The 15729-nt window shown below is 39.7% G+C and overlaps 1 protein-coding gene across 3 annotated transcripts in view; it reads left to right on the forward strand.

The window, feature by feature from the left end:
- Positions 1-14678, forward strand: part of BRD9 (bromodomain containing 9) — a 94467-nt gene extending 79789 nt beyond the window's left edge. For all 3 annotated transcript variants that reach the window (XM_073678436.1, XM_073678437.1, XM_073678438.1), the window contains exon 16: positions 12316-14678. In XM_073678436.1, coding sequence (XP_073534537.1) covers positions 12316-12404 — 89 coding nt within the window. In that variant the 3' untranslated portion in view covers positions 12405-14678. The remainder of the gene's footprint in view (positions 1-12315) is intronic.
- The last annotated feature ends 1051 nt before the right edge of the window (positions 14679-15729 follow it).

The raw sequence follows: 15729 nt of genomic DNA on the forward strand, positions 1-15729 counted from the left end.
CTTACAGGAACTCTATTAATCATCCTTTTACACAGGTCACTGTAGATAGGCTTACATTAAGACCAGACCCGGCCTACCTTCCGAAAGTGGCCTCTAAATTTCATATAACCCAAGAAATCATTCTCCCTTGGTTCTATGCTAACCCTAAAAATTCATAAGAACAGAGGCTCCATACACTACATGTGAGACGGGTCTTGATCCAATATTTGGTGCTAACTAAGCCATGGAGAAACAATGAAGCCTTATTTGTGTCCTTTCAGGGAGCTAGGAAGGGCCTTAAAGTAACAAGGGGCACTATATCTAGATGGATCAGGGACGCCATTAGCTTAGCATATTCTTCCAGTAATGTGTCAGTCCCAGAGAACTTGAGGGCTCATTCCACCAGGGCTGTGGCGACCTCCTGGGCTGAGAAGGCGGAAGTGTCTTACCAGCAAAATTTGTAAGACAGCGACATGGTCATCTCCTTCCACCTTCTATAACTGTTAGCGGCTTGATCTATCTTCATCTGCTGATCTATCCTTTGGAAGAAAGGTGTTACAAACGGTGATCCCTTCCTAAGGTCTGTTCTATATAAATCTCTCAGGTGGTGCTGTCATGAGAGAAGGGGAAAAAATCTTTGTTACTTACCAGTAACAGAATTTTGCAGAGGCCATGACAGCACCCTTATATTCCCTCCCTTTTATCACTAATAGTGTGCACTATGTATGAGTGTATAGTGAGTAATGTTTTATTGGTGGCAGTTGTGTACTAACATACTGTCTGGAGGTCCTCTCATGCTCTGAAACCCAACTGATGTGGAGGAGAGGTACCGCCTTTTTATTCAGTAGGTCTCCTGTCCTTGGTGGGCGGATACCCTCTCTCAGGTGGTGCTGTCATGGGCTCTGTAAAATCCCATTACCGGTAAGTAACTAAGATTTTTTTTTTATTTGGTATGAATTATATTATCACATGTCATACAATTTACCAGTTGGTGCAGTAGATTCTAAGAAACCAACAGACAGAGCATTCATGATCTGAATGTTTTTGAGTTTGTGTATTTGAATAATTAATTGAAAGGGGATGTGTTCAAAATAGCGGTGTGGAGTTCAATTAATGAGGTCAATCATTCTGTGAAGAAACAGGTGTGAATCAGGTGGCCCTTATTTAAGGGTGAAGCCAGCACATATTGTACATGCATTTCTCCTTGAAAGCCTGAGAAATATGGGTTGTTCGAGAACTTGTTCATAAGAACAGCTTACTTTAATTAAAAAGTTGATTGGGGAGGGTAAAACTTATAAAGGAGTGCAGACAATGATAGGCAGTCCGGCTAAAATGATCTCCAATGCTTTTAAAAGGGAAAGCAAAACTAGAAAATGGAAGACTAATGGTTCAAAGAATAGCCAGAATGGCAAAGGCTCAGCTCCAGGATGATCAAAGACCGTCTCAAGTTACCTGTGAGTACAGTGACAGTGTGAAGCTAATGTCTTAGCAAGAAGTCCCCGCAAAGTCCCACTGTTAAAAAAAAAAAAAAAAAAAAATACTGATGCGGATACAATTTGCCAAAGAACACATCAACTAGCCTAAAGAGAAATGGAGAAACATTTAGTGGACTGATGAAAGTAAAATTGTTATTTTTGGGTCCAAGGGCCGCAGACAGTTCGTCAGATGACACTCATACTCTGCATTCAAGCCACGGTAAACTCTGAAAACAGTGAAGCATGGTGATGCAAGCATCATGATATGGGCATGTTTCTCTTACTATGGTGCCGAACCCATTTACCCCGTACCAGGGATCATGGACCAGTTTGCACATATTAAAATACTTCAAGAGGTCATGTTGCCTTATGCTGAAGAGGATATGCTCTTGAAATTGGTGTTTTAACAAGACAACGACCCTAAACACACCAGTAAACGAGCAAAATCTTTGCTCCAGCCAAGCAAAATTAAGGTTATGGATTGGCCAGCCCAATCCATAGACCCTAATCCAATCGAACAATTGTGGGGTGACATCAAAAATACCATTTCTGAGGCAAAGCCAACAAATGCCAAAAATTGTGGGATGTAGTCAAAGCATCCTGGGCTGGAATAACAGTTAACAGGTGCCAGAAGTTGGTTGACTCTATGCAACATACAGTACAGACCAAAAGTTTGGACACACCTTCTCATTTAAAGATTTTCTGTATTTTCATGACTATGAAAATTGTACATTCACACTGAAGGCATCAAAACTATGAATTAACAAATGTGGAATTATATACTTAACAAAAAAGTGTGAAACAACTGCAATTATGTCTTATATTCTAGGTTCTCAAAGTAGCCACCTTTTGCTTTGATGACTGCTTAGCACACTCTTGGCATTCTCTTGATGAGCTTCAAGAGGTAGTCACCGAAAATAGTCTTCCAACAATCTTGAAGGAGTTCCCAGAGATGCTTAGCACTTGTTGGCCCTTCAGTGTGAGTGTACAACTTTCATAGTCATGAAAATACAGAATAATGTTTAAATGAGGTGTGTCCAAACTTTTGGTCTGTACTGTATATATATTGTATATGATTAAACCTAATCTGTAAATGAGAAGGTGTGTCCAAACTGTACATACATACACTATATATATATATATATATATATATACATACACACACACACACACCTCATATATACAAGGAGAGTCAGTCAACATGGTATCACCCACATCATGACATATATGCATGTAAAGAGCATGTGAAAATGCAGAAAGAGGGGGAAAGCAAGAGGAAGAAAACAGTTAGTTACACACATGGATGGGTGAAGGCACCCCATATGTAAAGGAAATTGAAATAGAAAATAAACAATAAGATTTGTTTTGTAACAATATCAAATCAAGCATAAATATCCATGGTAAAAATGAAGTCTGTGTATCACCAACATAGTAGTGATAACCGAAAGAAATTCCTGCAGGTACCAAACATTGTATTGCAAATATAGTAAGAATAAACAAGTGGAAATTACTGCTGGTATTCATGGTTATTCATCCATAGATGGACAGATGGTTTTACCTCTAGTGGTTCTGACTCCATATCTGTAGAATCATAGGTATAACTTGGCTGTAGCTAACCGTGACTATTCATCCAAATGCTGCACATGTGCGAATAACAAAAAACTGCAGGTATCAAGAGACTAAAATTAATGAATGAATATGATGCACATTGAAAACATATAAAAGTAGTAATAAAAACATTGCCGTTCACAAAACTAGTGTAGCCGGTTATAAAAAGGGAACAAAGCTTAGGTTTTCATTGAGGCCCAGAGGATGGACCATGCTGAGAGTCCAAATCCATCGAATCTCCAGTCTTGCCAGTTGGTTTACTAACATTGCTTCCTCTGATATTGTGGATAACCCTATCAATCCCTCTTACCATAAACTGCGAAGGATCAGAGTTATGGTGATTCCTAAAGTGTCTTGGGATTGTCTTCAATGTTGTGGGATCTTGCACATCACTAGCTGTAATGATACCGTTCACATGTTCGCGTACACGGACCTTGAGTTGTCATGTAGTGAGGCCTACGTAAATTTTAGGACTTGAACACGTGGCATAATAAATTACTGCACAATTGGTACATGTAATTATATGGATGATATTGTAAACCCCATTTCCCTCAGAATTAGTGAATGTCTTTGCTCGAGAAATGTTAGGACAGGCTGTGCACTTGCTATAAGGTACACATCCCCAAGGAAGTTGCATAGAAATCCAAGAAAGTAGTAGGCTTGTTCTGATAGTGGCTCATGACCAAATTATCTCTTAAGTTCAAGGGTATCCGAATGGTGATAGTTGGTTTATCTTTAATAATTAGTCAGGATAGGATCAAGCAATAAAATGGGCCATAACGTCTCCAAACATCTTCGCATGTAGTCAGTCTGTGCATTGTAGTTGGTGATGAATCGTGACTGTTTGTTACATTCAATTTTGTTTCAATTAATATAGTAATTCAATTTCTACATGTTTGTTGTATGCTCTTTTTACTGATCTGTGACTATATCAAACTATATCAATAGTCATAGAATTTATTTTTCAAATGTAAAGCTTGGCGCTAAAAATCAGCATCATCAGAGCATATGCGTCAAAGGCGAAAAAACTGACCCGTAATTATAGAATTGATCATGGCTGGTGGGTGGGATGATGAAGCATGTAACAGTGCATTCACTGCAGTAGGTTTATGGTAGAGATCTGTTGTAGACAATTTCATCGGTCTCTTTTTACCGTGACGTCCAACAAATCCATCAATGTAATGTCCCACCTATGTGTAAGATCTATATTATAGCCATTCTGATTCAAGGAAGCCATAAAATCATGAAGCTCTTCAATAGAATCCTGCCAGATCAAAAATATATAATCAATGCAATCAAGGGGATGTGATCCATTGATGAACATCGATGCAACGGGAATAAATCACTCTCCCACAGCCCCAGGAATAAATTTGTATAGGATGGTGCAAATGATGCACCAATGGCTCTACCTTAGAGCTGCAGGTAGAAGGATTTTTTTAAGACAAAAAAAATTGTGTGACCGGGTGAAGTGGAGTAACTGTAACATGAAATCAGTCATGACAGGTGAAGTATTTGAGGTCTGGAGAAAGAATCGTGCTGCTTTCATGTCATTAACATGGCGTATATTGGTATACAGTGATTCAGCATCACATGTTACCAATAATGCATTTTCAATAGCGATCGCAGCATTTAGAAGGCTAGGAGAGTGAGAGGGCTCCCTCTTCAACCCGATCGGCACACCAGCGATGTAATTGCAGACTGCCGATAGTTGTCTTGGCAACCCAAGGTCAAATAAGGACCTCCGGGTATGCCAGCTACGGTGGCCTGTTAGATCATTCCAGGAGCATGTTCTAAAAGACGTTCTGTCAGTTTAAAGCCACGTGCACACGTTGAGTATTTGGTGCTTTTTTTTTTTTTTTTTTTTTACATCAGTATTTGTAAGCCAAAACCAGGAGTGGATAAAAGATGCAGAAGTGGTGCACGTGTTTCTATTATGCTTTTTCTAATTGTTCCATTTCTGGTTTTGGCTTACAGATGGTGAGGTAAAAAAAACAAGCAACATATACAGCTCCATCAGCGCCAACCTATTGCTGTTAGAATTAGGCCATACAAGAATTTTTTTTTGCTATTTTTGTGTAAAAGCAGCAAAACATTAAAAAAACAATATATATGTGGTATTGCTGTATTTGTACTGACCCAAAGAATAAAGTGTTCTTATCACTTTTACTACACAGTGAATGACATAAGAAAAACAACAACAAAAAAAAACAATTCCTGAGTTGCTGTTATTTTCTTCAATTTGCTTCCCAAAATGTGGAATAAAAGGCGATCAAAAAATGTGCACAAAAATGGTAGCAAAAAAAATTCATCTCATCCCTTCAAGAAGCCTTCACATTTTTAGTGCGACATAGTAGTCAAACATAAAAAAAACTATATAAATCTGGTATCTCTGTAATCACACAGACCCGAAGAATAAAGCCGCTTTATCATTTATACCACACGGTAAATGGCATAAAAAATAAATTAAACCAATTCTTGAACTGCTGTTGATTTGTTCATACTTCCTCCCAAAGATCGCAGTATGGCTCGGCTCACATTTATCTTTCGCTCTACACAGAGTGCTTACATCGTGGTTTACGTGAAAATCTCTGAAAAAACGTGATTCAGACAAAATTCCTCTTGGAAAATTCACTGTAATGAGGCGCCACTAAACAGAGGCCAAACAGAGACCTGAGTAACGCTTCTAGCTCATTTGTGATTGGCTCCATTGGGGGTTTCATCTGAATCGCATATTTCGGAGATGTACACTCCCTGACAGAAGTTATGTCGCTTATCCATGTTATGTTAATAAAAGCTTATAACATGACGTTAAATTCATCCATTGGTTTTATAAATTACTCTTTTGAAAGCTGAAACTCTCCCAAATTTTGTATAGGTTAAGAAAATAAATTGGCACCAATGCTTAAATAATGATCATTTAATGAACACAGAATGGTCAGATTTTGGCAAGACAAAAGTTGTCGCCTGGTCATATAATGCACCCAATCCTAGTTTACATCCTCACCAGTTCTCAGTAAATGATCGGTTAATTAGTGGGGGTGTATTAAAAGAAACCCAGAACCCCAGACCTTCACTTGAACTGCAATTTGAGCTCTGACAACATGCCAAAAATCCACCCTACGACCAAAGCCTTGATTATCAAGAGGCTGAAGAACAGATCCACTGCAGAGGTGGCTGGCACCTTTAATGTGTCTCAGCGTCAAGTACAAAGAATTACAAGATTTGAAGAGACTGGAGATGTGTTTGCCAAGCCCAGGTCCGGCAGACCCCGCAAGACAACTGCTCAGGAGGAACGTTTGTTGGTTAGAAAATCCAAAGCAAGCCCCTCTTCCACTGCAGCAGAGCTCCAACAGGTCTGGTCACCTGAGGTCCCTGTGTCAACTAGAACAGTTTGTAGGATTCTGTCTCGAAATGGCCTCCATGGTCAAATCAGTGCCCAGAAGCCAGCACTAAACAAAAGGCAAATAAAACAAACGTGTGGCATTTGCAAAGTCCCACAGCCTGCTAAACAGATGGATGCTGGAAAAGTGGCAGAAGGTGGATTTTTCTGATGAATCTTCAGTAGAATTACACCACAGCCGCCGCAAATACTGCAGGAGACCTACTTGAGCCCATATGGATCCAAAATACATCCAGAAAACAGTTAAATTTGGTGGTGGAAAGATCATGGTCTGGGGTTACATTCAGTATGGGGATGTGCGAAACATTTGCAAGGTGGAAGGCAATATCAATAGCCTAAAATATCAATAAGCATTAGCTACCTCTTACATTCAAAATCATAAAAGGGGTCAAATTCTGCAGCAGGATGGTGCTCCATCTCATCCATCCATCTCTAAAACAAAGTTCCTCCAGGCAAAAAAGATCAAGGTGCTCAAGGACTGGCCAGCCCAGTCACCAGACATGAACATCATTGAGCATGTTTGGGGTAGGATGAAAGAGGAAGCTTGGAAGACAAAACCAAAGAATCTAGATGAACTCTGGGAGGCATGTAAGACTGCATTCTCTGCTATTCCTGATGACTTCATTAATAAATTGTATGAATCATTGTTGAACCACATGGATGCAGTCCTTCAAGCTCATGGAAGTCACACAAAATATTAAATATGACTCTAATAGCATCACAACTTCATTCACCAATGTTATGCAACATATATTTGTATTTTAAGATAATTATTTGTTTGAATATCACATTACTTTCTGTGGACGACAAAACTTTTGTCTTGCCAAAATCGGACCATTCTGTGTTCATTAAATGATCAATATTTCAGCATTGATGCCAATTTATTTTCTTAACCTATACAAAATTTGGGAGGGTTTCATCTTTCAAAAGAGTAATTTATAAAACCAATGGATGAATTTAACGGCAGGTTATAAGCTTTTATTTACATAACATGGATAAGCGACATAACTTCTGTCAGGGAGTGTAGATGGAAACCCCAATGTAAGGGCTCAGCACAAGATGAATGTAAACTCATCCAAAATGTCCTGTACCCCAAAATGCTACCAATAGCATTCAACTCACTCCACAAAAAAATGAGTCCCCACTTGGGTCTGTCATTTGTTAACGGAAATGTGGCAAATATAGGGGGTTTCCACGTTAATGGTAGCACACAGTTTCTGGAAAAGCACCATGGCTCCCCCCTCCCTGAAAAGGAATCCCACAATATCTGTACTCCAAAACAAAAAATGCCCTCTCTGTTCTGAGCCCCATAGTGTGCCTAAATCACATTTAGTGTCCATGTCCATTTACGGCACGTGTCTCTAGACGCATAAGCTGGGCACTACAATGTACAGGACACTACACTGGCAGATTTGCAATTTTCCAGAAACAAGCAGCAATGGATGGAATAGTCAGTACGCCTTGTAGATAAACTTCCAGAGGGGTATAATTTCCAAAATGAGGTTACTGAGGGGGGATTCTGCTCTTCTGGCACCTAGGAGCTTACATGGAGTCCGTAAACTATTCTACAAAAAATTTCTTCTCAAAGCTCTCCTTCCCTTCCAAGTCTTGCCATTTGGTTAAGCAGTACTAAAACAGCCACATATGGGATTTTGCCACGTTTAACCGAAATTGGCACATTTTAGTGCCATTTTTACCCATTTTCCTTTGTGAAAATGTAAATTCTGGGGCTAAAACAAAATTTTTGTGGTTAAAAATGTAATTATTTTTTCTTCAATGCTATAAAAAATTTTGACACACCTGTGGTGTCAGTATGATCACTGCACCCTTAAATTAATTCAGAGAGGTGGGCCTCATGGGCTCTGCCAATGTGACATGGCACCCGCAAACCATAACAAAATCTGCACTACAATATGGAGCTGCTTTCCACTGTGCCTGAAAAGTAGGTTCCAATTACATGTAGGGTATTGGCGTACTCAGGAGAAATTTCGCAACAAACTGAAAGGTCCATTTTTTCCTATTAGCCCTTAAAAAAATAAAAAATTTGAGGCTAAAACAACATTTTAGTGGTAAAAATGTTATTATTCTTACTTCACCACCCAATGCTATAAAATTCTGTGAGGCACATGTGGTATCAACCTGCTCACTGCAGCCCTAGATGAATTCATTGAGGGGTGTAAAGTGGGGTCACTTATGGGAGTTTCTGCTGTTCGAGCACTTCAGAGACTCGGCCAATGTGACATGTCATCTTTAAACCATTCAAGCAAAATGTGCACTCCAATATGGCGTTCCTTCCCTTCTGAACTTTAGGCTATGGCCCCACTATCCGTATTTGGTCAGTATTTTTCCTCAGAATTTGTAAGCCAAAACCAGGAGTGGGTCAAAAATGCAGACTTGGTGCACTTGTTTCTATTATACATTGTCTCTGATTGTTCCTTACTTGGTTTTGGCTTACAAATACTGAGGAAAAATACTGACCAAATACTGATAATGGAGCTGTAGCCTTATACTGTGCCTCAAATGTAGTTTTCGACCACATATGGGGCATTGGTATACTCAGGAGAAAATGCACAACAATTCATTTTCTATTATTACCCCTTTTGAAAATTAAAAACTTGAGGCCAAAGCAACATTTTAGTGGAAAAAAATGTAATTTTTTCATTTACTCAGCCCAATGTTAAACAATTCTTTGAATCACCTGAAGATTAAAAATGCTCTCTAAGCCCCTAGATTAATTCCTCAAGAGGTTTAGTTTCCAAAATGGTGTCATTTGTGGGGGTTTCTGCTGTTTTGGCATGTCAGGGGCTCTTCAAATTTGACATGGCATCTTCAATCTATTCCAGCCAAAATCGTGCTCCAAAATTCAAATAGCGCTCCTTCCTTACCAAGTAAAATGTATTTTTTTATTTTCATGGCTCAACGTTGTAAAATACTGTGAAGCGCCTGTGGGCTCGAGGCAGGACTGTGCAGTCTGTGTCCATTTTGGTGGAGTCGGTATAAAATGGACTGACTCCTAAAATATATAATAAATTGGGTACAGTAGTTCAATGCAGTATGTGCTGTAAATGTTTTATGAGAATTTGGGAGCTTTTAGTTGAAAGAAATCTGAGTTGCACTTTATGTACACGCTCAGTAGTGAGGCAATGCTGTGGAGTTGGGAGTCAGGGTAATTGAGAACTCGGAGTTTGGCTTACCGACTCCACAGCCCTGGTTCAAAGTGCTCATCACATCACTAGATAAATGCACTGCTTTGATTCCTGTTGAGCACCTAAAGGATTAATCTTCTTAAATGTCATTTTGAGCACTTTGTGGGGTGCAGCATTTAAAATGGTGCCACTTTGGGGTATTTTCAGTCAAATAAGCTCCTCAAAGTCAGAACATATGTGATGTTGTCCCGAAAATAAAATTGATTTTGTAAATTTTGTTGGAAAAACAAAAAATAGCTGATTAAACTTAACCCCATTCTGACATAGGGCGTAATAATACGTACCTGCGCCCTGGCCCTTAATGACCAGGTACATATTATTACGCCTCATCGACGCTGTGCGGGTGCGATCGCCGCCGGGTGTCAGCTGATTCTGACAGCTGACACCCGGTACTATGTGCCAGGAGTGGTCCCGCACCGCTCCCCGGCACATAAGCCCCTGAAATGCTGTGATCGAGGTCAATCGCAGCATTTCTGGGGCAAGCAGAGGTAAGAGTGCCTCTCTTATCTTGGATCGGAGACCCCACGCTGTGTGCGCGGGGTCCCGATCGTTGCCATAGTGACCTGATGTCGTCATGATGACATCCGGGTTACGAAGCATCAGGAATTTAGATAGACTGCATATGATCTTTCTAAATTGTGCCAGTGCAGAGCTGACAGCCTGCATAGCATAGGGGATGCTGCTGCATCTATGCTATGCAAGCGATCATCCTGCAAAACATGAAAGTCCCATAGTAGGACAAAGTATAAAAGTAAAAAAAAAGTGTCAGAAAGTGAAAAAAGAAATGGAAAAGTAATCAAAAAAATGTAATAAAACATATTAGATAACATCTGCGTGACAGCGTGGCAAATCAGGGATGATCATGGGCGGAGCCGATTTTTTTGTGCGAACAAGCCGGAACCACAAACACGAATTTGAAATGCCGAACAAATTTGCTCAACACTAGTTTTGAGCACCTTGAGGGGTGCAGTTTTTTAGAATGATGTAATTTTTGGGTATTTTCTGTCATAAAGGCCCCTCAAAGTCACTTCAAATGTTATGTGGTCCCTAAAAAATTGTTTTGTAAATTTTGTTGGAAAAATTAGAAATCTTTGGTCAACTTTTAACCCTTATAACTTCCTAACATAAAAAAAATTGGTTCCAAAATTGTGCTGATGTAAAGTAAACATGTGGGAAATGTTATTTATAAACTATTTTGTGTGACATATCTCTCTGATTTAAGGGCATGAAAATTCAAAGTTTGAAAATTGCAAAATGTTCAAAATGTTCGCCAAATCTCAGATTTTTTTCACAAAGTAACGCAAGTGATATCGAAGAAATTTTACCACTATCATGAAGTACAATATGTCACGAAAAAAAAGTCTCAGAATCAGTGGGATCCATTGACGCGTTGCAGAGTTATTACCTCATAAAGTGACGTTGGTCAGAATTGTAAAAATTGGCCTGGTCATTAACGTGCAAACCACCCTCGGGGGTAAAGGGGTTAATTGCACCTGTTTGAATTTGTTATCTGTATAAAAGACACCTGTGCACCCAATCAATCACACTCTAACTTCTCCACCATAGCCAAGACCAAAGACCTGTCTAAGGACACCAGGGACAAAATTGTAGACCTAGACGAGGCTGGAATGGGCAACAGGACAAAAGGCAACAACTTTTGGCACAATTATTAGAGAATGTAAGAAACACAAGATGACTGTCAATCTTTCTCCGTCTGGGGATCCATGCTTTCAATTTTTTCATAAATAAACACAAATCATAACCCAAGTTTACCACTAGTATGACATACAATCTGTTATGAAAAACAGTCTCAGAATCACTGGGATATATGAAGTTATTACCTCAATAAGATAATGGTCAGAGTTGAAAAAATGGGCCTGGTTAGAAGGTAAAAACAGGCTTTGGGTGTAAGGGTTAAAACATGACATGCCAGCAAAAAACACAGCGTCAAAAATGCATGCAAATGAAAATCAAGTAACCTAATTTATGTAATGGGTGCAGGTAATATGCAACAACAAAAACTCACCGATAGCTCATCTTGTGAACTTGGCCTTAAAGTGGTGTGGCCACTCCATCTATGTGCAATCAGCCATCTGCATAGCCCTTTAGATGATGAACCTCACCAGTTGAAGTCTGTACCCGGCACATCATTAAGTTGAGAATCGTGCTGTCGGATTTTGAACCTCTGATCGTTCATGTATACCTTGAATGGACATAGATCTCAGAATCAATTTCTCCCGAATAAAATGCACAATATAAAGTATTTTCCCGTACAACCAGGTAACAATACACCTGCCTGCCATAATTACAATTGTACACAAGGTGGCAGTATATTTTATCAAACAATCCCTCTGGGAAAGAAACAAAGATGTGCTGCTGAAAAGCAGATTTGGGGAGCGGTGGGTTCCCTTTTGCTCTGGAGGCAGCCTCTCTAGATTACCATATGCTTTGCTTACAATTTGAGTATACAGACAGGAGTTATGTGGGCCGTTTGTGGGGCTCAATCCCTTATATCTTTGATGCAGGCATGGTGGCATCTGTAGAAAAATAGCCATGTCGGCAAGTAAAGAATATTGGCAAGGTGTACTGCTATATGCAGCCTGCTATATGGATTTATTTTAAATGTATTTTTTTCTTTCAACTTTAGGCAGCCCTTCTCGTCTCAGCATTGGAGAACAGCAAGACATTCCAGACCCCTATGAATTTCTACAGTCACCAGAGCCTGAAAATAATTAGAATGTTTTGTAAATTGTATTTATTGATCCTACATTTACTGTATATGTCTATGAGCCTGTTGTAAAAAAAATGTTATCTTCTTCCTGACCTGCCTCTTTCTTTTCTCTTAGAAGACGGACTTCCTTAGAGTACAGTGTATTGTACTATAAGAGTATGTTCACACAGTGATTTGTGGCAGCTGTTTTTTCCACATAAAAAAGAATGTTGGAAGGAAAAACTATGTATAAACAGCGCACTTTGTGGTGCGTTGTTTATTCATTTTTCTATGAATTCAATTGAAAAAAATACAGCAAAAATCTGAAAGTATTGACATGCTTCTGGTTAAAAAAAAGTGTAAAAAAAAAACCCCCAAAACCCTTACTATGTGAATATTTTAGAAATTATATTTATTTTGCTTCACCTTCCATAGCATCACCTGTCCACGCACATTACCACTGCAGCCGATCACTTGGCTCAGTGGCTCTGTGTTGCCGTGACCACTGCAGTTCATCTGCAAAGATCTGGAGTGGCAGTGAAGGGGTGTTGCTGGAGCAGGCGAAGGTGGGTAATGCGAAGTATTGATTGTTAATATGTGGTTCAGCCGGCCATTAATTCTTGAAAACCCCTTAAAAATGTAACATTAACAAAGTACGAAGCTGCATTTTGAGGTGCTATGCAGAGTTGAAATTTTAAACAAAAAATTCTGACTGTGATAAAATCTAACTAATATTTCTAGTTGCTTATTTTTGTTTTTTTTTGTTTCCTCCTCCCCACCTCCCATCTAAAAAAACAAAACAAAACTATCTCACCGTTTTAATTTAGTGATGACACAAAAATGTTTTGTTTTACTATGAAAGTATGTTGTACTTTTAAATTTGTGTATTCAAAAGAACCTGTCAGATCTTTTATGACACAGTCTTTAAAGGGAATCTGTCAGCAGGTTTTTCTTCCTGCTGATAGACAGCCTGATGTTTGCTCGTGCTGGGAATCTGTCACTACTTGATGTTTCTCACAGAGAGGGCTGCATTGTACAGCTGACAGGTTACATTTACAAGCTTTAAAAACAGGAACACTATCTAAATTTCCAGAGGGCACAATTCAAGAGTATATACTGGTGCGGTAGTGGGGGTCCTGCGGCGGAGGAACAGGCACAGGCACTAGCTGCTGCTGCACCTACCTCGTGTGCCCGCTGCTAAAGAAAATTAATATTCACCCTTCTCCACGCCCATGGGAATATTCATTCTCCTTAATAGCGCAGTGTGAGTCACAACTGCTGCGGCTCTGCGATCCGCTATTAGAAAGAATGAATATTCACTCTTCTCCACTCCCATGGGCGTGGAGAGGAGTGAATATTCATTCTCTTTAGTAGCAGGCACATGTGATCGCAGAGTCGCTGCAGGAAGCGGCAGCTGCGACTCACACTGCGCTATTAAGGAGAACGACTGACTATTCTCTCCTCTCCACGTGCATAATCCCGGCGTGGAGAGGAGTGAATATCCCCGCAGCTCACCTGGCATGGCAGTGATGTCATGTGCTGCTCAGATGCTGAGGTGAGATGCTGGCAGACAGGACGCAGCACTGGAGCAGAGGGCAGGAAGGTGAGTAGGGGTGTTTATTTTTTATCCATGTGTGCAGTGATGGGGGGCCATGCATATCGGGATGAGGGGGAGCCATGCATACCAGGATTGGGGATGAGGGGTGCCATTTATACCAGGATTGGGGATGAGGGGTGCCATGCTTACCAGGATGGGGAAATTTAGCAGTAGCTGCTGCATTTCCCACCCTAGGCTTATACTTGAGTCAATAAGTTTTCCCAGTTTTTCGTGGTAAAATTAGGGGCCTTGGCTTATACACGAGTATATACTCTAATTTTTTTTTTTTTTTAGAAAAGGCTACACAATGTTACCTTATGTTTTCATGTAACTGCTACATTTCATATGATATGCTGAAAAAGATTTCTTAAAATTGGTTAGTGAATAGTAGCTAAGCTGGAGTACCTGTCAGTTGCTATTAAGCAATGTACAAAGCTGTAATTTTCTAGTTAGTTTACATCCAGCCTTCACTGGAGCCGATAATAGGTAATCAGTGGGCTTACCTGGTGTCGGTATCCCACCAATTTGGTAATGTTGACCTATCATAAGGATATTTCATCATATTCTGTGTACATATAATATTATATTTCTTTGTCACTGTTCTGTTTATTGATAACATGATGTTTGTAATTGGTATAGGTCCTGTACAGTGCAATAAGTATTTTTTCTTTTTTTAATTAAAACTCAACTATTATATACAGTATGTTTCAGCATATATATTTACATTAATTTTGTTTTCTATTAAGTGATCATTGGAGTTGTCTGATGCAAATTGATTTGGTATAAGCACTGCAAGTAAGGTGCTACTGTATATCTTATGTATCTAAAGTTGGTCATACAAATGAGATGCCTGTCATATTTGTTTAATCGAAAGTTAACTCTTCCAACTCCACATTCGGGAACTCTGCTTCCAAGTGTTCATGTATTTTTAATAGGCTGACGAGCTAAAGCCATTACCTGACTCTTCACAGCTTATTTTCCCCAACATCATGCATCGGGAGAGATTTGGGAGCCCTCCATACACATCACGTGGTTGTTAGGTTTGCACCCTTTAAGGTGTTGACATTTAATTTTGTATAAAGTACTAGTACACTAAGTCTAGATATACTTTTATATGAAATTTGTGTTATAAAAAAAAAATGGCTGCATGATAGCATGCAAGCAAACAGATTAACTTTTCTGCAATGTCTCTTCAGTTGCCATATCCCTGAAGATTCGTGAATGGAGGAGCATATGAACTGTTCATGTCTCAGACATGTGGTGAGAGTGCCCCCTGCACCATGACCAGTGTGTTACAGGCGAGACACCACACATGCCCAGCCTGCCCAGCGAAATACCACATCCATCCAGCACCAACACACCACATCCACATTGTGGAAGGAAAGCGAGACCGAGAATGAAAAGTACACACAATCTCATTGGCCCCATGGCCACTAAGGTTCCATAGCCCCACGCTATTGGCCTATATGGGGCCAGAGGAGACAGATACACCACAACCTCTAGAAGAGACACACAGCCATCTTCAATTATTACTAGACTTTTTCCTTCTAGAACTAATTCCCCACTACAAGACCAGATTTTTTTTGTTGAAAGAAGACAAGGGCATGCGCCTAGGTAGAACACTTACAATGGAAGCTACGGGTTCTACCATTTTTTGGTACGAATTAAATAAATAGAAAATTAAATTTTCCTCTTGTCTAAAATAGGCTTAATTTTCGAAGACTTGCACAATATTGCTACTGCAGGGGCTTGAT

Source organism: Phyllobates terribilis, unplaced genomic scaffold (assembly GCF_046119375.1).
Source record: "Phyllobates terribilis strain yellow unplaced genomic scaffold, ASM4611937v1 Scaffold_4__5_contigs__length_816908805, whole genome shotgun sequence".
NCBI lineage: Eukaryota > Metazoa > Chordata > Amphibia > Anura > Dendrobatidae > Phyllobates > Phyllobates terribilis.